We start from the raw sequence: 23317 nt of genomic DNA on the forward strand, positions 1-23317 counted from the left end.
TAAACTGGATATTAATTTGTACTGGTATATAAGACATATGTTTGGAGTGAAGACTCAGTTTTGTGGATTAAGGGGAAAAAATATAAATTAGAACATGTTTAAGTAACTTTTTTAAATTCAATTATTATTGTCCAAAATTAATAAAATGCAGCCTAATAAACTGTAACAGTGACCATTTCCAGTATTTTCAGACAATAATCGTAATATATGAATTCTGGAAGTGCTGTGCATGGTCGCGGTAACAAAATTAGGACAAATATTGAGTTTTTAGGGTCATCGGAGTGTCTTGTTGTGTCTCTATAAGCGTATGGATGTTGGGGCAGGGTTTATTCATTTATTTATTTATTTTTAAATCGGGATTAAAGTGGACTCCAGCCATACTTCCTATAATCAGATTGAGGAGCTGCTGCTCGCAAAATCACATCTGGATGGAGCCTGTGAGGGGGAGGAGTTAGTTTCTATGGGAATACACAGCTTCACAGTAATATAACAGCGATGCACTGCATAAGTGTAATAATACTTCAGAACTCCGGAGGATCTGCGCGCTGCACAGTCCAGGTTTACCGAGCGATACATGCACATCTGCACAGCCCTGCGGATATAATGAACGACATGAGCGCACATCGCTCTTTAACTGAGCTTGTATCATAAAGTCTGATGTCGAGCTCTGTGGAGACTTACGATTCACGCAAGACGGTTTGAGAAAGTGTCATCTGTCTCTTCTCTGGGAATGATTAACGGATCTGCGACTCACTGTTACTGACAGAAGGCAAAAGCTGATTTTCTTTTTCTTTTTTGAGATCAGGCGATTGTGCAGAAATTGGGTGAGTTCATTCTTTTTGAAATTATCTCCATACTCACAGAAAGTTGCTTTAATGAGCATCCTTCATATTTTATGATTTGCATGAATCCTACAAAGCAATACACCAGCTGCCTTGATGAATCACCTGCTGTGATGCCTGTTCATTTGCAACAAATTAAAGTTTATCATACTGCTCGGTATTTGTTTCCATCATTGGCACGTGTCTCTGAGAATTATTAATGAATTTAATCCATCTGAAACATTTGCTGGAGTTCAAATCCAGTTCATCTGACATTAGGCCTAAGCAGTGCTATTAATCTGTTGAGATATTTTTTGTGTCTGTCAGACAGATCTGAAAGAATTTTAAGGATTTCACAGTATTTTATGACGTATATTATGACACATTATCAACACATTTGCATGCAATCTTTTTCCATTTACCAGTAACAAATTCTACAGAAGTTACATGTCTGTTTATTGTCTATCATAGTTTAGTCCAGATGGTCGCCTTCCAGTTGGCTGTCAATCAACATGTTTTTTTTTTTTTTTTTTTTTTTTTTTTTTTTTTTTTTTTTACCACACACAGTAGCTCAGATGAGATGATTAAAGGCATTGTGTGTCCAAGTCTGCCTAAGCTTAAATTAATAATCAATAACTATTTATAGGGAGTGAATGTTCCATCATACATTGTGTTTTTACCCTGTTGTGAATAATAGCTGCAATTTGATAGGAATTTAGACAAACCAATCATATTTTATTGTACTGTACCACACCAAATTATGGTTTATGCAGATTTCTATACACTTATAGCCTATACAGCATTGTTGATCGTTCAGAAGGAAAGACCTCTCCAACAACATGAGAGAGGTCTGACATACCTCATGTAGATGTGCCCTCGAACAGTCGGTTGGTTTATTATTTCATCAGTCCATTTTGAATGAAGAAGGGATTAAAGACAGTTTGCCAGTTGCTGGAGAATTGGTGTCACAGGGTTACATAACCACAGAAGGCAGTCTTTAACTTACTTTTAAATGCCTTACTTGACCTAGAAAGATAGTGCTAGATCTTCTGTTGACTGAAGTAGAAAGGCCCATTATTTCCTGACTAAGAGATAAGTCCCTCATTGTGGTTCCCCTTGATGTATTAAGTAGTATTTTAGAATGTTGCAGCCTATTGTCACACACCTGGACTCATTTAATGTGTTTTTGCCCATGACCCAGTTTCTGTCTTTCCGTGTTTGATTAGTTCCCAGGTGTGTCCATTCTCTTCCTCATGTGTTCCATGTCCCTGTTAATTTATGATTCCATCCACCTGTGTTTCCCCAATTATCCTTTGTACTTAAGCCTTGTCCTTTCAGTTCTGTTTTGTCGGGTCTTCATTTGCATTTGCTACTTACGTGTGTCTACCTCTGTGCTCCATGTTGGATATCCCCTGTGTTGGATATATTAAAAACCTTATTCCGTTTATCCTCGACTCCGTATTCCTTCAGGCAGCGTAAGTAGCAAATGCAAATGAAGACCCGACAAAACAGAACTGAAAGGACAAGGCTTAAGTACAAAGGATAATTGGGGAAACACAGGTGGATGGAATCATAAATTAACAGGGACATGGAACACATGAGGAAGAGAATGGACACACCTGGGAACTAATCAAACACGGAAAGACAGAAACTGGGTCATGGGCAAAAACACATTAAATGAGTCCAGGTGTGTGACAGTTAGCAAATGCAAATGAAGACCCGACAAAACAGAACTGAAAGGACAAGGCTTAAGTACAAAGGATAATTGGGGAAACACAGGTGGATGGAATCATAAATTAACAGGGACATGGAACACATGAGGAAGAGAATGGACACACCTGGGAACTAATCAAACACGGAAAGACAGAAACTGGGTCATGGGCAAAAACACATTAAATGAGTCCAGGTGTGTGACAGTACTCCCCCCTCCCGGTAGGTGCGTCCTCGCACCGTAGAAACAACAGAGGGAGGCGTGGGTGGGAACTTGGGAGGAGGTTCCGGTGGAGGACGGACTTCCAGGAGGGGGCCAGCAGACAGGGACCACAGAAGGAGGAGCCAGGGAGGAGATGGAGGAAGGAGCCAGGGAGGAGACAGGAGCAGGAAGAGCCAGATGGTCCACCAGAGACCAGCCAGGACTGAGATCCAAGGTGGAGTCGACGGCGGGAGGAGCCATGGTGAAGGAAGGGTCGACGACACCAGGGGGCCGACAGGCGGAGACTGCACCGGTGGGTGAGGAGCCCAAGATGGAGCAGCACAGCCGCAGAGCCAGGGTGACGACGAGGATCCGGAGGGCCTAGGTGGAGCTGAAGGCTCAGGCGACCAAGGTGGAGGCGGGGTCCTGGCAGACCGCTGTGGAGCCGGAGTGACCGAGGATGGAGGTGGAACCGGAGGGAAGGAGGAGCCTGACAGAGCCGGAGGGATGGAGTGACGAGGTGGAACCAGAGGAGTGGAGTCCCGAGGCGGCGGATGGTCGACGACTGACCAAGGTGGAGCCGGAGGGACGAGGGAGCCCGGTGGAGCAGGTGGGATGACAGGCCACGGTGGAGACGAGGGAGCTAAGAGCCAAGGCGGAGCCGCTGGGTCGAAGGACCGAGGAGGAGTCCAGGGCTCGGAGGCTGGAGGCGGAGACAGGGCCTTAACGCGCCAAGGCGGAGCTGGAGACTGGCAGTCCAGCGGCGAACCATCGCGCCCCGATGGCGCGGACTGAGGGTGAGCTGCGGGACTGACTGGCACCAGCAGGGATGGCGAGGAACTGGCTGGTCTAGGAGGAGGACAGAGAGGAAGGATGGGAGGAAGGACAGGAGGATCAGGACTGGACGGAACCAGCGAAAGAGTAGAGGGACCAGCAGGTTTGGGAGGAGGCGGGAGAGGGAGGCTGGGAGGGAATACAGGAGACACAGAAGACTCAGGGCTGGGCGGAACCAGTGGTGAAACAGAAAAATCACGGCTGGGCATAACCAGCGGAGACACAGAAAAATCACGGCTGGGCATAACCAGCGGAGACACAGAAAATTCAGAGCTGGGCGGAACCAGCGGAGACACAGAAGATTCAGAGCTGGGTGGAACCAGCGGAGACACAGAAGATTCAGAGCTGGGCGGAACCAGCGGACAAACAGAAAACTCAGGGCTGGGCGGAACCAGCGGAGAAACAGAAGACTCAGGGCTGGGCGGAACCAGCGGAGAAACAGAAGATTCAGAGCTGGGCGGAGCCAGCGGAGATACAGGAAACTCAGGGCTGGGCGGAACCAGCGGAGAAACAGAAAACTCAGGGCTGGGCGGAACCAGCGGAGAAACAGAAAACTCAGGGCTGGGCGGAACCAGCGGAGAAACAGAAAACTCAGGGCTGGGCGGAACCAGCGGAAATGGAGCAGAGGAAATGACTGGAGGAGGTAGGAGTGGGAGACTGAGAGGGTATACAGGGGAATCAGGGCTGGACGGAACCAGCGGGGAAACAGGAAAATTAGGGATTACCTCCATAGACCAGTCCATCAGATCCAGAGCTTGCTCCATATGACCTTCAGAGACTGTATACAGCTCACCCTCAGTCGTAGGAGTGTGGGCAGGGCTTTCCTCCACGCCCTCGATCTCCACGAGGACTCCCACGATGCACGGTGTTGCCGGCTCACACACCTGGTCAGTCGCGCTCTCGAGTTCCGGCTCCCTGTCAGTGGATGGCTCGGGCTCTGCGGCTGCGGTGGGCTCTGGCTCCGTGCGGCGTGATGGTGGCTGGCTGGTCTCTGGGTCGGGAGTGGGGCTGGCGAGGTCCTCTATGGGGCAGACGGTGAGAGGTGACCCATTTCTCGCCAGAGTCCACTCCACGTATGCGGCGAAATCCTCTCGAGGACCATCTTCGGACGACAACGCTCTGCATTTGGAGTTCAGGCTGGTGTTGTAGAAGGTGCAGAGCGCGCCGTCCGGGTAGCTGGTGGCATTTGCTAATAGGAGAAACCATCTGGTGTGGTCCTCGAGAGAGCGTTCTTCCTGCTTCAGCAGAAGGATGAGGAATTCGGGACGATAGAGGGGATCCATAGAAACACTACAAAACAAAAAGACTGAGAAAAAACGAAAGCAAAACGGAGGGAAAGACGCAGTTTTCTACTTTCTCTTTAGGTCGGGTCTTCTGTCACGGATTTACGCTGCCTGAAGGAATACGGAGTCGAGGATAAACGGAATAAGGTTTTTAATATATCCAACACAGGGGATATCCAACATGGAGCACAGAGGTAGACACACGTAAGTAGCAAATGCAAATGAAGACCCGACAAAACAGAACTGAAAGGACAAGGCTTAAGTACAAAGGATAATTGGGGAAACACAGGTGGATGGAATCATAAATTAACAGGGACATGGAACACATGAGGAAGAGAATGGACACACCTGGGAACTAATCAAACACGGAAAGACAGAAACTGGGTCATGGGCAAAAACACATTAAATGAGTCCAGGTGTGTGACACCTATAGGGAAACTAATTACAATTAATGGGCAAAGCAAAATTGAATGGTTCTGTTATGGTCTATGAATATGTTTGTGTATTGTGTATTTAAGTGTTACCTAACCTCTTTTATGTGCCAATTGGCTTCATTTTTTCTTTTGTCGAGCACAGAAAGAAAACAATAAATCTTATAGGCAACGTGTATTTTCAGCACTTTAGTGTCCAACATACATGCTGAAAATGTAATATAGACCACTCCACACTATTATCCAGACTAGAGTCCTGGGAGGGTCTAAAAGCTAGCATTCTTAATTGGTTTAAGTCATACCTTACCTCTTCCTCTGTACCTCTGACCTGTGGCCTTCTGCAAGACTTTATCTTAGCTTCTTCTCTATTTTCTCTCTACATGCTACCTCTGGGCTCTATTCTTAGGAAACATGGTGTCTCTTTTCATTTTTATGCAGACAATACTCAAATCTATCGATCAAAAGAAACAATTCCGCAGTGATTAACTCTCTTTGGAAATGTTTAAAGGAGGTTAAATCATGGCTTGCCCAAAATTTCCTCTTCTTAAATGAAGACCGAAGTAATTGTTCTTGGTTCTAATGAGAATTCTCAGTATTTATGCCCTGATTTGGACAGTTTATAAATTTTTAAATCACAGGTGTGGACCCTAGAGGTGTTCTTGTCAAATAGCATTTAAAATTTGATAAACATATCTCCTTCATTATCGGTTGCATCAACTTCGCCTACTGTCTAAAATCAGAGACTTTTTCACTCCCAAAGCTCAAGAAATGGCTGTTCATGCGTTTATTACATCTTGGCTAGATTACTGCAATTCCTTATATTACAGTATATTGAAATCTCAAATTGCACGCCTTCAGCTAGTCCAAAACGCTGCAGCCAGACTACTTCTGAAGTGTCGCAAACATGAAAACATCACTCCAATTCTCAGATCTCTACACTGGTTGCCGGTTCATCAGACAATAGATTTTAAAATTCTTCTCTTTGTTTATAAACCTTTATATTACCTAGCTCCTGTTTACATCTCTGAATTACTTGATTTATACACTCCAACTAGAAGCCTAAGATCTTGCGACCAGGCTTTGTTGGTAGTTTCACATGTTAGACTTAAGCGTAGAGGGGAGCATGCATTTGCAGTGGCAGGTGCCACGACTTTGGAATACCCTAGTGTTTTTAAGTCCTTGCTAAAACCTATTTGTTTTTCTTAGTGTACCGAATACTCTTGTACAATAATTTTTAAATGGGTTGCTCTTATTTTTATCTGGTTTGCTTTTTGTGTATGTTTTTATAATTTTCTCTTCTGTAAAGTACCTTGGTCAGCCTAGTGGCTGTTATAAATGTGCTTTATTAGGAAAATTTACTTGAAATTGAACATTAACGGAGAAAATGCAAATGTTCAGCATAATTGTTCTAGTTCTGTTATTTTGCCTTTTATACATAGAGGATATCAGGCACAAAGTGCATGAACTTTATTCAAATGTTATTATTATTTTTTTATAAAATTTCAGAGTAGGTAGATCTCTGAAACCCTACTAATGCATTATGTAATAATTATAGACTCTAGACATTATTCAGGGGGCATCAAATATAGAGATTTTGACTCAAAGGTCCAACGAGGTGTTTGAAAGCTCCAAATTATTGGTGTTTTCAAACTTTTTTAATAATACAATCTGTGACTGTTTAAATAAATGAATTAAACATGATTCATTTTGTTAATCCAGAAGCCTAGCTGTCGAAGGGGAAAACTATATATGATTTTGTTTGTTTTTAAAGCATTTAATTAAGATTTGTTATCTTACTCATAATACTCATAGGTAAAATGCTCTTTTCAGAAGCCTTGTTAAGAACCACTGTTGTTGAGGAAGAAGAGTTACTTTTTTTGTAGCACAAAACTGATCCAGTCAATGGTTTGTCCAAAACGATCATTGCCAAAGACAGATCTTCCTCTTAATCATCATATTCTGTCACGCTCTAAAAAACTGCTGATGGAAGTTGAAGCAAAATGACTGTGTTGTCCATATATCTTGAGGCAAAATAGTTTAATTGTCTTTTTTGCTGACTCAAAGATTTTTTGCTTTTGCTCTGTAGAGATAAATCATGGCAGGGATGACAGGAAATGAAGGAACTCACAAACTGGCCGGTGGGACCCAGAGACCAGGTTTACAGCTGAAGAAGGACACTGACCAGAGAGGCATAGTAATCCAACTGACGGACACCGAGGGTGAATGGGACAATCTTGATGACACTGACCTCATATTCACCTTGGACTGTGATGGCAAAAAGTCACTTAGCTCCTTCCGAAACCAAAGACCATGTTCGGTCGACATTCAAACAGAGGGGGAATGGGGTCTCAGCTCACCTGCTTTCAATGTTCCTCTTTCTCCATCTTCTCTGGGTTCCTTGGGAAACTCTTTCCCCCCGGGGTCTGGCTTCCTCTCGCCCACTCACCGACCCCTGGCCAGCTTAGTGAAGTCATTATCTACAGAACTGGAACTGAAAGAGTCTTCTCTAAAGCCCAAACCGCTCCTCAGCCTCGTGAAGTCGATTTCCACTGAGCTTTCTCGCAGTGAGCCGGAGGTGTCTCAATCCAGGTCTGACAACAAGCTCAATTTGCACTTGTTGTCGCAATTCACCCATCCCAAAAGCCGCACCGGTGACTCCCGCACCGCTCCTCCATCTCCAGTCAACTTATCCCCCACCGAGCCCAAAGCCAGCTTCTTCAAAATGGAGCTGGAGGACACACGACGCAAGCTCTCGGAGGCCATGCAGGAACCTTTGAGCATGTTCAGTAAGATCATGCGTGAAGATAGTGTTGGAAGCCCCAAGCACCAAAGGAGCACAGGATCAGTGGACTCACCAAGCTACAAAGGCTTTGGAATTGGGAAAACGACCAGTGACCTGACTGTATCTGAATCTCCTAAAAGTGCTAGGAAAGCAGAAAGTGAGATTCTACTGGAGTGCAACTGGCCTGTGAGACATCGCAAACGGTGTGTGCAGAAATCCTCGCTTTCCCATGAGCACCATAGCAGACAGGCAGACACTGGATCTGTGACGGAGTCCAGCACTCACGTCAGTGCATCCCAGAGCACAGATATGAATAGAACTGATCAAGATGGTTTGGCAGAAGATGTGACAGAACAGGCCTCCTCTCCAGTGCCAGGAGTGGGTCTTGCCTATGTAGCGTTTCTGTCATACTGCTACTTTATTGTTCCTCTGTCAGCGTATTGGTCTGGCCTGTTCCTTGGTTTAGTGTTTGGATTAATGTTGGGGCTTGTGCTTATCCGATGGGGCTCCATGAAACACTTTCCCACCAGTCAACAACATAGACTACATGGGACCTCTCATAATAATATTCTCTTTGAAGCTCTACAGAGCAACGTACCGTCTCTCAAGGTGAGTATAATGCATTTTAAAATATTTATATTTTGTAAAAAATTAATTGGTGTGATGATCTGTACTTGCAAGGTACAGAACGTATAATATAACAAAATATGTTAGTAAAATAATTTTTGTATGTACATTACCATTCAAAAGTATGAGGTCAGTAATTTCTTTAAATAAATGATAACTTTTATTCATTAAGGTATACAGTAAAATTTAAGTTGATAAAAATAAAAAAATAAATTTCTTGTGCACATTATCAGGACATTATAATAGTTAATTGAGTGATTATGTGACGCTGAAGAAATTTCAACTTTGCCATCACAGGAATAAATAACATTTTAATATGTTTAAAATTAAGTTGTAAGTAATATTTCAATCTGACTGCTTTACAGTTTTAACAAAAAATAAAATAAAATAAAATGCAACATTGGTGAGCATAAGGGATTTATTTAAAATAAAATAAAAAATATCTGAACAACTCCAGATTTTTGCAAGGCAGAGTATAAATATAAATATAAAATGTTATATTTAATATTTTTTATATGACTGTGGCTGCATACAAAATTGCATACTTCCCTAATACTGTATATACTAGATTAAAAGAATATGTAACAAAGGAAGTAGACCTATGTCTGAATTCACAATACTCATAGGCAAAAGTACCTGGATGACCTACTGCTTCTGGTGTGATTCTGTGTGCATACAATGGACACGACTATCCCATGAGGCCATGGTAGAGGATTTGTGAATGGCATTGAAGCTACACAACTGACTTTGGTAGATCCCATGATAATGACATAGTGAATGTAGAACATCCAGATTAAATTCATGCTACACATATTATAAAAATATATAACTTCCTTTTTTTAGTGATCGTAAAGTAATTACTTTTTTTTCTTTAAATAAGTACCTACTTACAATTTTGGACAGGCAATTTATTCTACTTCCTAAATAGCCTAGATTATCCACCAGGGTGCAGAAGACATGTAGTTGGGTTTCCACTATAGGGTTAAATGCTAAGAAAAGCAATAGAACAGCACCACAGGTAACAACAGCCTTGCTGACTGCTATTAAACCAAAACCTGTACTTCAGTGTGTCAAGGCTCATGTCCTTCGGGAATCAGTATTGTTCTTTTTTTAACACACTGCGTTGAATGTCACAGTGTCTAAAGTAAGCCTTAAACTTGCTTTTCTCCAAAGACTGAACAAAACTCTCATTACCACTCGCTTCTGTGAATAATTCTGCTCTTCTGTGTCTGATGGAGAATAACACACACCCACTACTTGTCACGGCTAACTACAGTAGCTACAGAGCTTATCCCAATGCCCCACTTCTTTAGTTTGTCTGTCTCTGTCCTAAAACTGTGTGGTGAGAATTCATATATTACAGTTGAGTTGAAGTGAAATGTTTCTGCATTCTAGGGCTGGATGAATGAGATGTACGCATATGATCCAGAGACCTACTTTCCATCACTCATGCACACTGTGTATGTCACATTGGATGGACCCTGTTTGCGGCTTGACTACCCACGTAACAACATTCCCCGCTGGGCTACCTTTGACGAGCCCTGTTACGAAAAAAATTTCACCCACTCACGGATATTTCGACTCACTGGCAGCAAGGTCAGTGTACCACTGATTTTAACACCTTAGTAGAAGGACGTGCATTGCCCTTCAGTGGTAGTGTGACACAGTTCTACTTATGGTCTCTGAACCCAAATGGCTGGAGTTTTAATGTGGCAGAATGTTGCATAGATGTCACGTAATTATAATGAAGTTGTTGCCTTGGTAACAGGTATTTCTTCTGCCACTGGCTTTGGCACACAAGAGAGTGTGGAACAGGAAGTATCCAATCTGTATAAGTTTGGCTGAAGGAGAAAGAGCTGTGGAGGAAGACGAGATGGCACACGGTCAGGAGGAGGCTCAGAAAGTAGAGAAACACCCGGGGCCTACGACAAATGTTTCCCATCCTCTCACACTGTACCTCTTTGGACGCACAGGGCGGGAGAAAGAAGAATGGTTCCATCAACTGTTTTCTGCATCCATTCACAATGAAGAGAACCATTCTGAATCTATATCTGGTAGTAAAAATGAAATTAGTTGAACTTAAAAGGGATAGTTCACCCAAAAATGAAAACTCATTCACGCTCATGTTGTTCCAAACGCGGTAAGACCTTTGTTCATCTTCGGAACACAAATTAAGATATTTCTGATGAAATCCAAGAGCTCTCTGACCCTCCCATAGTCAGCAAGGGAATTGTTTCATTCAAGGCCCAGAAAGGTAGTATGGACATCAATAAAAAAGTCACATGCCTTGTCATGAACGTGTGTCGAAGACTGACACAGAAGAGAAGAAATCATTGATTAAAGTCATTATTATTATTATTTTTTTTTTTTTTTTGCTCTTTCTCATAGTTTCATTACATTATGGTTGAACCATTGATGTTCTTACTACCTTTATGGGCCTTGAACACGTCAGTTGTGTTGTTGCCTATGCAGTGTCAGAAAGCTCTGATTAATAAGAAATTAATGACAGAATTTTCATTTTTGGGAGAACTCCCTTTAAAGGGTTAGTTCACCCAAAAATCTAAATTATGTCATTAATGACTCACCCTCATGTCGCTCCAAACCTGTGAGACCTCCATTCATCTTCAAAACACAGTTTAAGATATTTTAGATTTAGTCCGAGAGCTCTCAGTCCCTCCATTGAAACTGTGTGAACGGTATACTGTCCATGTCCAGAAATTTGAATGTCCAGACATTAGAGGGTCAGTTAGAATTTGTTGAAGCATCGAAAATACATTTTGGTAAAAACTTTATTTGGTAAAGACTTTATTCACCATTGTCTTCTCTTCCGTGTCTGTTGTGAGAGAGTTCAAAATAAAGCAGTTTGTGATATCCGGTTTGTGAACAAATCATTCGATATAACTGGACCTTTTTGAACCAGTTCACCAAATCGAACTGAATCGTTTTAAACGGTTCGCGTCTCCAATACACATTAATCCACAAATGACTTAGGGTGTACTCACACTAGGCATGGTTGCCATGAACCGGGCCCGAGTACGATTGTCCCCCCTCCCCACTCCCCCTCTGGCCTGCACTCACATATAGGGTTTCAGCATTCGTGCCGGAGCACGCTTACGTCATTATGGTGCGACGGTTTCGGGATAAACAGGAAGAGCGGCGTTCTCTGAACACAATGGAGTGCATCGCTCTGTTTTCTTTGTGGATAATTTTGTGTTGTTTGGTCCACAGCCTGTTGTTAAACAGATGTGTCGCCTTAGTGGCGCGAAAATTTTGACGTAATCGTGCTGCTCGTATGAGGATGTTTGCAAGGTACCAGCTGAAGTGCAGCAAGGACTTTGCAGTTTTTAGTTTTTATGCGTTTTGCACCTCAGCCGTAGACCAAAGCGACCCTTTCCCTGCCATGTTGGTTTTGGAGCGTCGCAAAACCGTGATGCAAAGCGTCCTTTTCCGTGCTCCGGCACGGTTAGCGCTCACACTGCATGCGAACCGAGTCCAACTGAACTGTGCTCTGGCCCACCTCTTCCAAGTGGGCCAGGGCCGGCTAATCGAGCCGCACCCAGGCACGATTCGGAGCACTCACACTAGTCAAACGAACCGCGCTTTGGTGGTCAAACGCACTCGGGCACGGTTCAAACTGGCTAGTGTGAGTACACCCTTAAGCTGGTAATTTTTTTTTATGTGGCTCAATCGAATGATTCGTTCATGAACCGGATATCACAAACTGCTTTGTTTTGAACTCTCTCTCACAACAGACACGGAAGAGAAGACAATGCTGAATAAAGTCGGTGTTTTTGCTATTTTTGGACCAAAATGTATTATCGATGCTTCAAAAAATTCTAACTGATCCTCTGATGTCACATGGACTACTTTGATGACGTTTTTTTCTTACCTTTCTGGACATGGACAGTAGACCGTACACAGTATCAATGGAGGGACTGAGAGCTCTCGGACTAAATCTAAAATATCTTAAACTGTGTTCCGAAGATAAAAGGAGGCCTTACGGGTTTGGAACGACATGAGGGTGAGTCATTAATGACATAATTTTGATTATTGGGTGAACCAACCCTTTTAAGTGAACTGAACATACAGTACATAAATTGCATCAAACACAATTTGACAAAATACGTCAAAAATGTTATTGCATATGTTTTTTAATGTATCATATTTGACAGATCAGGCTTTTATGGTAATTTATGCATCACAACATTTCTATCGATCTAATTCATAAAGGAACATTTTGTGGTTGTCAAAATGTTGAATGAATATATGCCATATATAAAATATTTAATATATTAATTGAATATTATTCAATATAGTTAATAATAATGTTATAATATTATTTTATATTACTATAATGTAATATGCAAATTATCTATTTAATGTATCAATTATACAAATAAAAGTGTCTATACAGAAGCCATTTTGTACAGTCTTGTAAAGTATAAAGAAAGAAGTTGCCTGAGCTGAGAAAATAACATTTTAAAAATGTTTTGCTAACATTAAGTTACACAATTGTTTTATTTCTGAATTTTCTTTTGCTCTGTAGATAAATCTGCAGTGCATGAGGAGAACTCTTGGGGACTGTCACATGGTGATGAAAGCTCAGTCAAGGACAGCAGTGAAGATGTGTACCATAGTGATTTGGCTGGCAGAGTAAAAGAGAACATTATACCAGACTATACTTCTTACATGACCAGTCTCATCTTCTCAGCACATGCCAGTCCACTGCAAAGCCCCTGCCAAAGCAGCACCCAGGGCAGCCCTACTCAAAAAGAACAGGTGAGCTTTAAACAAAGAGGCTTTGTGTCAATTTTGTCACATGACCATGTAAAAAAGCCTGTGATATACAGATGATACAAAAATTCCACCAAAGCATGTCAGAATAAATAGTCTGCATGGCAGGTATGTCAAACTGCAGTTATCAAGGGTGGCTTTACATGCTGTTGAATTGCTAATGTGTACAATTCAGTAAAATATTTGGCTAAAGATCAACCATGAATTATTAAATGCTGCTTTTTCCTGTGGGGTGTGAGAAGTGTGTCAGATGCTTAGAGACAGCGGCTAAAAATGACAGTGAGTTTTACCTCCAAATGCAGGAAATACTATTACAAAATATTGAAAAACATTTTACTGCTTTCTAAATTTTCTAAAATATTAAACTAGTAGAGAAATGTAACCCCATTCCAAAATTATAAAACATCAAAGTTAGGAATGGGATTTATAAATCTGCTTATTTTTCATTTATGTTAATTTTTTTAATCCTTTTAAATTGCAGATTTATTGAATTTGCATGAGATGAATTCTCGTAGTTTCATAAAATTAAGTTGAACCACTGATGTCACATGGACTATTTTAACAAAGTCCTTACTAACTTTCTGGGCCATGAACCAGTCAGTTGTGTTGCTGTTTATGCAAGGTCAAAAAGCTCTTGGATTTCATCAAAAATATTTTTATTTGTGTTCTGAAGATGAATAAAGGTCTTATGGGTTTGGAACAAAATGAGGAAATTTAAATTTTGGTGTGAACTCTCCCTTTAACATACTGCACAACAATTCAGCATAGCAAGCTCATTAATGTAATGCAAACATGTCATATGTTCAACAATATTATACCTCTTGACCTGACACAGTTTACCCTAACATGGTTCAGTTCAGTTAATAGTTAAATTATCTTGAAATATATTAAGTAGTAATATATTAACCTCTCATATCTCATTTCTCCAAGCTTAGAGAACAATTTATTTGAAAAGTGGCACAGTGTATCTTCATTGAATCTTCATGAATCCAAAACATTTTCTTCCATCACCCCTTTTGGAGCAGACCTTTTGTTGCCATGAGGATGACACAAAACCTGACTGGTTGAATGCACTAATTGGTCGGATCTTTTGGGACTTCCTCCATGAGAAGTACTGGGCTGATAAAGTCCAACAGAAGATTCAGCGAAAGCTGAGCAAAATTCGGGTAAGAGAACACACAGGAATTACAGGATGTTCTTTAACTGGACAAAGTGTGTGGAGCTAATGCTCTTTTTTATAATCTTCCTCAAGCATGGTTTCGAAAAGTGGAATCAATAGCTTATGATATTAATATTCCTACCACGTCTGCAAGTGCTTTTGTGTGAATTTACCCTTTTTTTCCACAGTTGCCTTACTTCATGGATGAATTGACCCTCACCGAACTGGCCATGGGCTCCAGCATGCCCCAGATAACAGGCACATCTCTACCACAGATCAACAGCAGAGGTTGGTGAGGCTCCTAAGAGCCTCTTATAAAAGAGCAGATTAGGTCATTCATCCATCAGGACTGTTGAGCGTATATGTTATTATGTTCCTGCACTGAGCAGCAGATGAAAGGTTATTATCCTTCTGTAATATCAGGGATCAAAGAAGCACATAACATCACATCATGCTCCTCAGCGAATAGCAGCATGTCTGCGAGCAAGTGCACATGTGTGTTTATGCACTCAGCTGTATGGTAAAATGATCACTGTGTAGCATATGGGGGATGTATTATCCTCATGAGGAGTGAAGTTATTATTGTGTGGGGCACAGCATGCGTCGTTTTCTCTCCGCCTCATGATCTCTGGGTGTTATGTAACACCTAATGGCTTTCGACAGAGTCTGGCTCCCTGGCTCTGGTCTCATCCCATTTATGGATTTGTAAAATGTGTTAGTAGACATGTGAGCGTTTTATGGCACTATAATTATTTGAAATTTCATCCATAAACAGATCACATCACTTTAATTTTCACTACACACATATAGTGGTGGTACTACAGTACAATTCCATAATTTACTTAAAGTGATCTATTTTCGCACACTAATTTTGTACTTAATATACTACAAAGGATTCTTCAGTACTTCTTGAGATAAACTTAAGATCAACTAAGTGAACTCAACTGTGCTATTTTGGGAAACCATGAATATGTACTTAAATTTGCTTTTTTTTTTTAAATACAAGTGGTATATATATATATATATATATATATATATATATATATATATATATATATATATATATATATATATATATAGTTAAAAGCACATTTTAGTTAATCTTCATGGTGTCCCAAAATAGCACAGTTGAGTTCACTTAGTTGATCTTAAGAAGTACTAAAGAATTGTTTTTAGTAAGGAAAACAGAGCACTTTAAGTACATTATTGAAGTGTACTTTTTTTAACCTGGTACTTTTGCTATATTATATTTCAGGAAAACAATAAACCTGTCTTGTGTTTGTGTGTCAGGCCTTTGGTTACATTTGGAGGTGGAGTACACAGGAGCACTGCAGATGACTCTAGAGACCAAAATCAACCTCTCCAAACTTGGGAAGGAGGGAGTCCCCGAGGCAGAGACAGAGTTGGAGACCATTAATGTGTTGTACGTTTTTGGAGAATAACATTTATATTATTCATTATATCTCAATATATCATTATCTCATCACAGCATAGACACAAGTCTATGATGTAACCTATACCATACAACATTTCGGAGTCCTTTTTTTTGAAAGACATTAATGGAACTCAATTAATAAAAATTTTCTTGAGCACCAAATAACCATCATGTGACCAATTAATGGTTGCTGAAAACTGAGATGTGTCATCAGAGGAATAAATTACATAAAAAAATACATTTAAAGCTGCAGTAGGTAACTTTTGACGCTCTAGCGGTAAATAAACAGAACTGCTAGCATCTTGCGGAAGAACATCGTAGCCGGAACTACTTGTCACGTCTCGTGATGCGAGGAACGAGGAGAGAACCAAATGCAGGAATGAAGCTTGTTTAATAAGGGTAATCCAAACGGGTAGTCAAGCAAAGCAGGGTCAAAACCAGGATATCCAAAACAGAACATAAACAGTACACGAACACAGGGCAAGGCAAAGCAAGGCAAGACAAGGCAAGAGTGACGGACATGTAACACACTGACATCAAACAAGGACTCCGTAACAAAGACAGAAACAAACCAGGTATTTATAGACAGGTGCAAATGATGAAAGTGGAAACAGCTGAAAACAATGAACAGTGACGATAAGGGGAAGTGAGACCTCTAGTGGACACCCAGGGATACACAGACCAGACACACTGTGACATTACCCCCCTCTAAGGAGCAGCTACCAGATGCTCCTCAGACACACCAAACAGAACAAAAAGGACCAGGAGGGAGGAGGACCAGAGGAGGTTCAGGGGGAGTGATGGAGGGCCAGACAAACTAAGGGGAACAGACAGAAACATCACAGAACTCAAATACACAAAACAGAAGTCCATAAGGAACACATGTGGCGCCCACCAGGGCGGAGCCGAAGACCACCACAGCCTTTTGGTCAAAGCCAGAGCCCTCCAGGGCGGAGCGAATGACCACCACGTCCTCGTGGTCAACCTCGGAGTCCCCCAGGGCGGAGCAGATGACCACCACGTCCTCGTGGTCAAGGCCAGAGCCCTCCAGGGCGGAGCGGAAGACCACCATGTCCACGTGGTCGCCGCCAGAGTCCCCCAGGGCGGAGCAGATGACCACCACGTACTCATGGTCAACGTCGGAGTCCCCCAGGGCGGAGCAGATGACCAACACGCCCCCATGGTTGAGGCTGGAGTCCCCCAGAGCGGAGCAGCAGACCACCCAGTGACTTGACTTGGCTCTGAAGGGTCATCGGTGACTGGTCCTGGCTCTGGAGGGTCCACAAACGCCTGACTCGACTCCGGAGAGTCCCCCGGAACCTGACTCGACTCCTGAGAGTCCACCGGAGCCTGACTCGACTCCTGAGAGTCCACCGGAACCTGACTCGACTCCTGAGAGTCCACCGGAACCTGACTCGACTCCTGAGAGTCCACCGGAGCCTGACTCGACTCCTGAGAGTCCACCGGAACCTGACTCGACTCCTGAGAGTCCACGGGAACTTGACTCGACTCCGGAGAGTCCACCGTAATCTGACTCAACTCCGGAGAGTCCACCGGAACCTGACCCGACTCCGGAGAGTCCACGGGAATCTGACTAAACTCTGGACTGTCTGTGAAGACCTGAGGCGCCTTGGCTTCGGGCACTGTCTCTGGAACGGTCTCTGGCAACGCCTCGTTCAAAGCATCGGGAGCGACCTCGGACACTGCATTGGGAATGGCCTCAGGCACCGCCTCGGTAACGGCCTCGGGATCGGTCTCGGGCACCGCATCGGGAATGGCCTCGGGCACCGCCTCGGCCTCCGGAACCGCCTCAGGCACCGCCTCGACATCGGGCACAGCCTCGGCCTCCGGAACAGCATCGGTCACCGCCTCGGCCTCCAGAACAGCATCGGGCACCGCATTCGGAACGACCTCGGGCACCGCCTCGGCATCGGGCACCACCTCGACCTACAGAACAGCATCGGGCACCGCCTCGACCTCCGGAACAGCAATGGGCACCGCCTCGCCATCGAGCACCACTTCGGCCTTCGGAACATGATCGGGCATCGCCTCGATCACAAGAACAGCATCGAGCACCGCCTCGGCATCGGGCACCACCTCGGCCTCTGGAACAGCATCAGCCACCGCCTCGACCTCTGGAACAGCATCGAGCACCGCCTCATCCTCTGGAACAGCATCGGGCACCGCCTTGACCTCCGGAACACCATCGGTCACCGTCTCGGACTCCAGAACAGCCTCGGGTACCACCTCGGGCACCGCCTCGGTAACGGCAGCGATCCGCTCGGAAACGTCCTCCTGGACGGAAGCGGCCCACTCGGTAATGTCCTCCTGGATGGCAGCAACCCGCTCGGGAACGTTCTCCAGGCCTTGAGGAACGGTAGACGCCTGTCTCCTTGTCCTCCACCCACTATGACGGCGAGTCGATGGCACCTTGACTGGCGACTCAGGCGTTGAGTCGGCAATCTTGTGCTGTGGTGCTGGGTTGGCGGCCATCTTGTGCTGTGGGGCTAGGCTGGCGGCCATCTTGGGCTGTGGCGCTAGGCTGGCGGCCATCTTGGGCTGTGGCGCTAGGCTGGCGGCCATCTTGGGTTGTGGCACTGGACTGGCGGCCATCTTGTACTGTGGCGCTGGACTTGTGGCCAATTTGGGCATTGGCGCTGGGTTAGCGGCTCTCTTGTGCTGTGGCGCTGGACTGACAGTCATCTTGGGTTGTGGCGCTGGCTCAGCAGCTTTGACATGAACAGTTTTGGGAACTTCTAGGATCTGTGACAGCGTGGAGAAATACTCTAAAAAAGAGTCAGCGGCCATACAGACATACCGCTGGTTCTCTTTGTGACGGAGTCCTTCTGTCACGTCTCGTGATGCGAGGAATGAGGAGAGAACCAAATGCAGGTATGAAGCTTGTTTAATAAGGGTAATCCAAATGGGTAGTCAAGCAAAGCAGGGTCAAAACCAGGATATCCAAAACAGAACATAAACAGTACACGAACACAGGGCAAGGCAAGACAAGGCAAGAGTGACGGACATGTAACTCACTGACATCAAACAAGGACTCCGTAACAAAGACAGAAACAAACCTGGTATTTATAGACAGGTGCAAATGATGAAAGTGGAAAAAGCTGAAAACAATGAACAGTGACGATAAGGAGAAGTGAGACCTCTAGTGGACACCCAGGGATACACAGACCAGACACACTGTGACACTACTTCTCTCTGTTTATGTCTATGAAGAATCACAAAGGTACTTGGTTACTCCGCTGTGGTACCCCCAAAGCAATCTAAAATAGTCCGAATATAAACACTTATTATAGGTGCAACCTAGTGATTCAGGACAAGCTAAAAACACGGTTTGGAAAATGGATTCATGGTGTACTCGCCTATTATATACATTTTTCTACATTTTGAACATAAACAAAGTTACGGACCGCAGCTCTGATTGGTTGTTTTTTACCGGGAGAGGATGAATTTCTGCAAATGGCAATAGGACCACTGGGAGGAGCCAGAGGAGCTTGATTTCTTCACAGATTATCTGTCTCATATTCTACTGTCAGGACATAATGACAGGTTTAACAAATATGTAAAAAAATATATTTTTACAAAATTTACCTACTGCAGCTCTAAATAGAAAACAGTTTTTTTACTATTAATCATTATTAATGTTTTTACTGTATTTTGGTCAAATAAATACAGCCATTGTGAGCAAGAGTAAAAAAAACTCCAAACTCCAAAATTTTGGACAATAATATTTTTGTTTTATACTGTGGCATGTTATGCTTCTTTTTTTTTAAATCAAAATATTTTCATTGACTTTTGGAGCCCACTGTATGCTGTATGTTGTTTCGTAGACTCAGTACCATCCTAGTGTTGTTTGTGGGTGTATGTTCATGATATCTCGTAATGATGAGGTCCTGTCTGGATGTGTTCTGCAGTAGCAGGTCCAGGCTCTCTGTGCTGGCTGACAGTGAAGAGGAATCATCAAGTGCAGGATCTTCTGATGAAGAGGAAGTTTCATCTGCTGACACTCAAGGAAGTCTGAATGAAAAGGCTGTACCTGGTGTTGAGGGGTAATTCTTATTTAATAGACCATTCATGTTATTCATTAAACAATTATTCTCTGAGATCTCGCAACTCTGTATTATTCGGAGGAGATGTATGTCAGAAATGCTGTTTTTGTAAATGAAACATCAAGATGTATGTGTCTTGCTGACACCACTCATGTCCTTAAAAGGGGTGGTTCACTCAAAAATGAAATCTGATAAAAATAAATTTTTTACCCTCAAGTTGTTCTGTTCTGTTCTGTAGTTGTTCTGACTTTCTTTTTTATAATGGACTCTATATTGAGATTTTTTAGGAGTATGTCCATGCTGCTTCTTGTACACACAATGAAAGTAGCTGATGACCAGGAACAACCGTCCACACTTTCAGTGTATGGATAAGAGCAGCTTGGACATTTCACTAAATAACTTCTTTGGTGTTCCAGCCATAAAAATAATACAGGTTTGGAGTGACATGATTTTGGGGTGAATTATGTCTATATAGCATCATCTCTTTGACAATAAATGCAACTTAAAATAAATCAAGGCCACCTGATGAATAATTTACTTTGCTTCCCACAGGACTGCAGCTGGAGGCAGTACTAGTAGGCGGATTTTGAGATTTGTCGACAAGATTGCCAAGTCGAAGTATTTCCAGAAGGCCACAGAAAATGAGTACATTAAAAAAAAGATTGAAGAAATGTCCAACACCCCTCTGCTGCTGGCTGTGGAAGTTCAAGAGCTCTCTGGAACACTCGCCATCAACGTTCCTCCTCCCCCCACCGACAGAATATGGTACGAGCCATTCTCACTCACTTGAACACGTACGCTGTTAATGTTGCATTAGGGACTGAAGCTTTGCTTAAGCTTACACAGCGTCTGCAGAGATTATCTAGAGCAATCATGCTCCTTAAAGTTTGGTGCCATTCAATCTTGAAGGTTTGACTTTGTTGTAATTACATTTCAATTTGAGGTTTATGGATTAGAGACAAGTGTAACACTGTACTAACTGGGCGAGATTTGATGAGTTCAGTGATGCAGTCGCAGCCAGACAGAAGATATGTGATGTTTCAGGTGCAGTTATGAGGAGCAGGCTTTTGAAACAAAAAGAAGTATCTGATAGTAAAATAATAAAAATACTGGTAACACTTTAGATTAGGGAACACATATTCACAATTAACTAAGAGTTTTCTCTCAATAAACTCCCAGTTTGCTGCTTAATAGTTACTATAGCAAGGTGGTTGCTAAATTTAGGTATGGGTTTGTAGTAAAGAGATCTAAAATATGGGAATGCAGAATAAGGCATTGATAAATGCTTTATAAGTAGTAAACAGCCAATATGCTAGTAATATGCATGCTAAAAAGCAACAATAGTGAAAATTGGTTCTTAAAATAAAGGGTTACCAAAATACTACTTATTCTTTAAAAGAATAGCCTTAAGTTCAAACCGAATATTATATAAAATGCAATTAGCTGAATTATTTGAGTCGGTTTGGAACTTATTGAGTAGGACTTTAGCAGATCTTTATATGCAATTTTATAATTACTTCCTTTGTCTTTAAAGTATGTTTAAAGTTTACTGACAAATATACTAACAAGAATCTTTGGCAAACTAATACATACTTTTATCATCATTCTATTGAAACATGTTATTTATTTGGATGCATTTGTAATTACAAATTTTCAATTTTGTGTGTTTAAAATATGTGAACAAACTACAGATAAAATTCTAATCAAGTACTTTACATGTGCCTTTATAGTTTTTTTTTTTTTCAACAAATCAAAAGAAGTGCACTTTAAGAGTTGGAAATTGGCCCACTCTTTGCCTATTAATCATTATATGCCCTGCAGACATGTCTTTGGATGCATGCATTTTTTGTTTCTCTCTCAGGTACAGTTTCTGCGGACCCCCGAAGCTTGATCTAAGAGTCAGACCCAAACTGGGAGAGCGAGAAGTGACATTCTGTCATGTAACTGAATGGATTGAAAAAAAGCTGAAGGATGAGTTTCAGGTTTGTTTTAATTATATTATGATCTCAGGAGCTTCACTATAAATTGGTGAACATGTTAAGCATATGGCAACTAATTTACAAAGATATTTCTGGCGTGGTCTGGAACTTTTTTTTTTTTTTTTTTTTTTTTTTTAAGTCCATTCACTTTGTCTTTCCTAAAGTTGGGATCAGAAGGCAGGCAATGCAAAGATAATTATTTGTAATTATAATCTAAAATGTTTATATTGACCCCCACAACAATTATTTTTCCAGAAAGTTTTTGTTTTGCCCAACATGGATGACATTTACCTGCCGCTAATGCACTCTGGGATGGATGAGCTGCCAGCTTTCCCACAACACCCTGAAAAGCTCTCCCAGCATTCCTCTATGGCCTCCACTGACAGATGTGATCTGGAACATTCTGCAGAACTACAGTAGTGCCTCCTTGTGGAACAGACATGACAATACACCAGTAACAGAACTCCCTCATTTAACTTCAACAAACTTCTAGCAGTGTAAGCTTCATTCATTCAGCTTCATTTAAACATCACAGCACTAAGCTCTCACACATATTCTCTCTAAATATATCAGACATCTCCTTATACAGTCATTACAAGGCACTCTTTGTAAAATTCCTAACATCCCAGAAATCAAAGTCAGTTATTCTTAACATACCAGTGGCTTAATGTGTGAATAAACCATTTTATAACTTTATTTTGTTTATTTCCTGAGGACAACTGTTTATGAACTTCCACAATGGCTTAAATTAGACAAATAAGCATAAGTAATAATCAAAAACTATCAAATTTATTTAAGAAATCATATTTAGAATGAAATACAACTCTTTTGAGTAAAAAAAAGTCTTACATTACAGTGTTTGCTTTTTACTTCATAAATTATAATTTAATATCAAAGACAGTTTTTGTACGATTTCACATTTACTTGTCAAGTGTCACTTCAAGATTGTAATATCTGAACTTAAGCAGGCATTTGAATGTTACAAAAAAGTTTATCTTTTTCATATTTATGCATTCGCATCAATGTCTCACTTTATTAACTTCTCAAAGCTGTCGAAGGAATGTGCAAAGAATATCTTCACTATTTTGTTTACCATCATGCTTTTTTCTCAGTAAATCTGTAAAAATGTGTGTTGTGCTGCCCTTATAGGGATAGTTAACCCAAAAAATAAACTTTCTATCATCATTTGTCACTCA

The 23317-nt window shown here is 42.1% G+C and overlaps 1 protein-coding gene across 1 annotated transcript; it reads left to right on the forward strand.

Annotated features, from left to right (window-relative positions):
- Positions 1-462: 462 nt before the first annotated feature.
- On the forward strand, positions 463-23308 carry tex2l (testis expressed 2, like). Its single transcript, XM_052570117.1, has 12 exons — positions 463-824; positions 7368-8672; positions 10086-10286; positions 10459-10744; positions 13237-13469; positions 14510-14650; positions 14832-14931; positions 15934-16066; positions 20008-20142; positions 20695-20907; positions 22004-22124; positions 22377-23308. The coding sequence occupies exons 2-12, from the start codon at positions 7377-7379 to the stop codon at positions 22539-22541; spliced, it is 3024 nt and encodes a 1007-aa protein (XP_052426077.1). The 5' UTR covers positions 463-824; positions 7368-7376; the 3' UTR covers positions 22542-23308.
- Positions 23309-23317: the final 9 nt, after the last annotated feature.

This window comes from Carassius gibelio, chromosome B12, assembly GCF_023724105.1.
Source record: "Carassius gibelio isolate Cgi1373 ecotype wild population from Czech Republic chromosome B12, carGib1.2-hapl.c, whole genome shotgun sequence".
In the NCBI taxonomy this organism is placed as follows: domain Eukaryota; kingdom Metazoa; phylum Chordata; class Actinopteri; order Cypriniformes; family Cyprinidae; genus Carassius; species Carassius gibelio.

What these genes read in the sequence shown, in the direction of transcription:
- tex2l (XM_052570117.1), top strand. Translation starts at nt 7,377, where the DNA reads ATGGCAGGGATGACAGGAAATGAAGGAACTCACAAACTGGCCGGTGGG. An exon ending in GCAACGTACCGTCTCTCAAG is followed by an intron (nt 8,673 to 10,085) that starts GTGAGTATAATG and finishes TCTGCATTCTAG; the next exon opens with GGCTGGATGAATGAGATGTA. An exon ending in GAAAGCTGAGCAAAATTCGG is followed by an intron (nt 14,651 to 14,831) that starts GTAAGAGAACAC and finishes TTTTTTCCACAG; the next exon opens with TTGCCTTACTTCATGGATGA.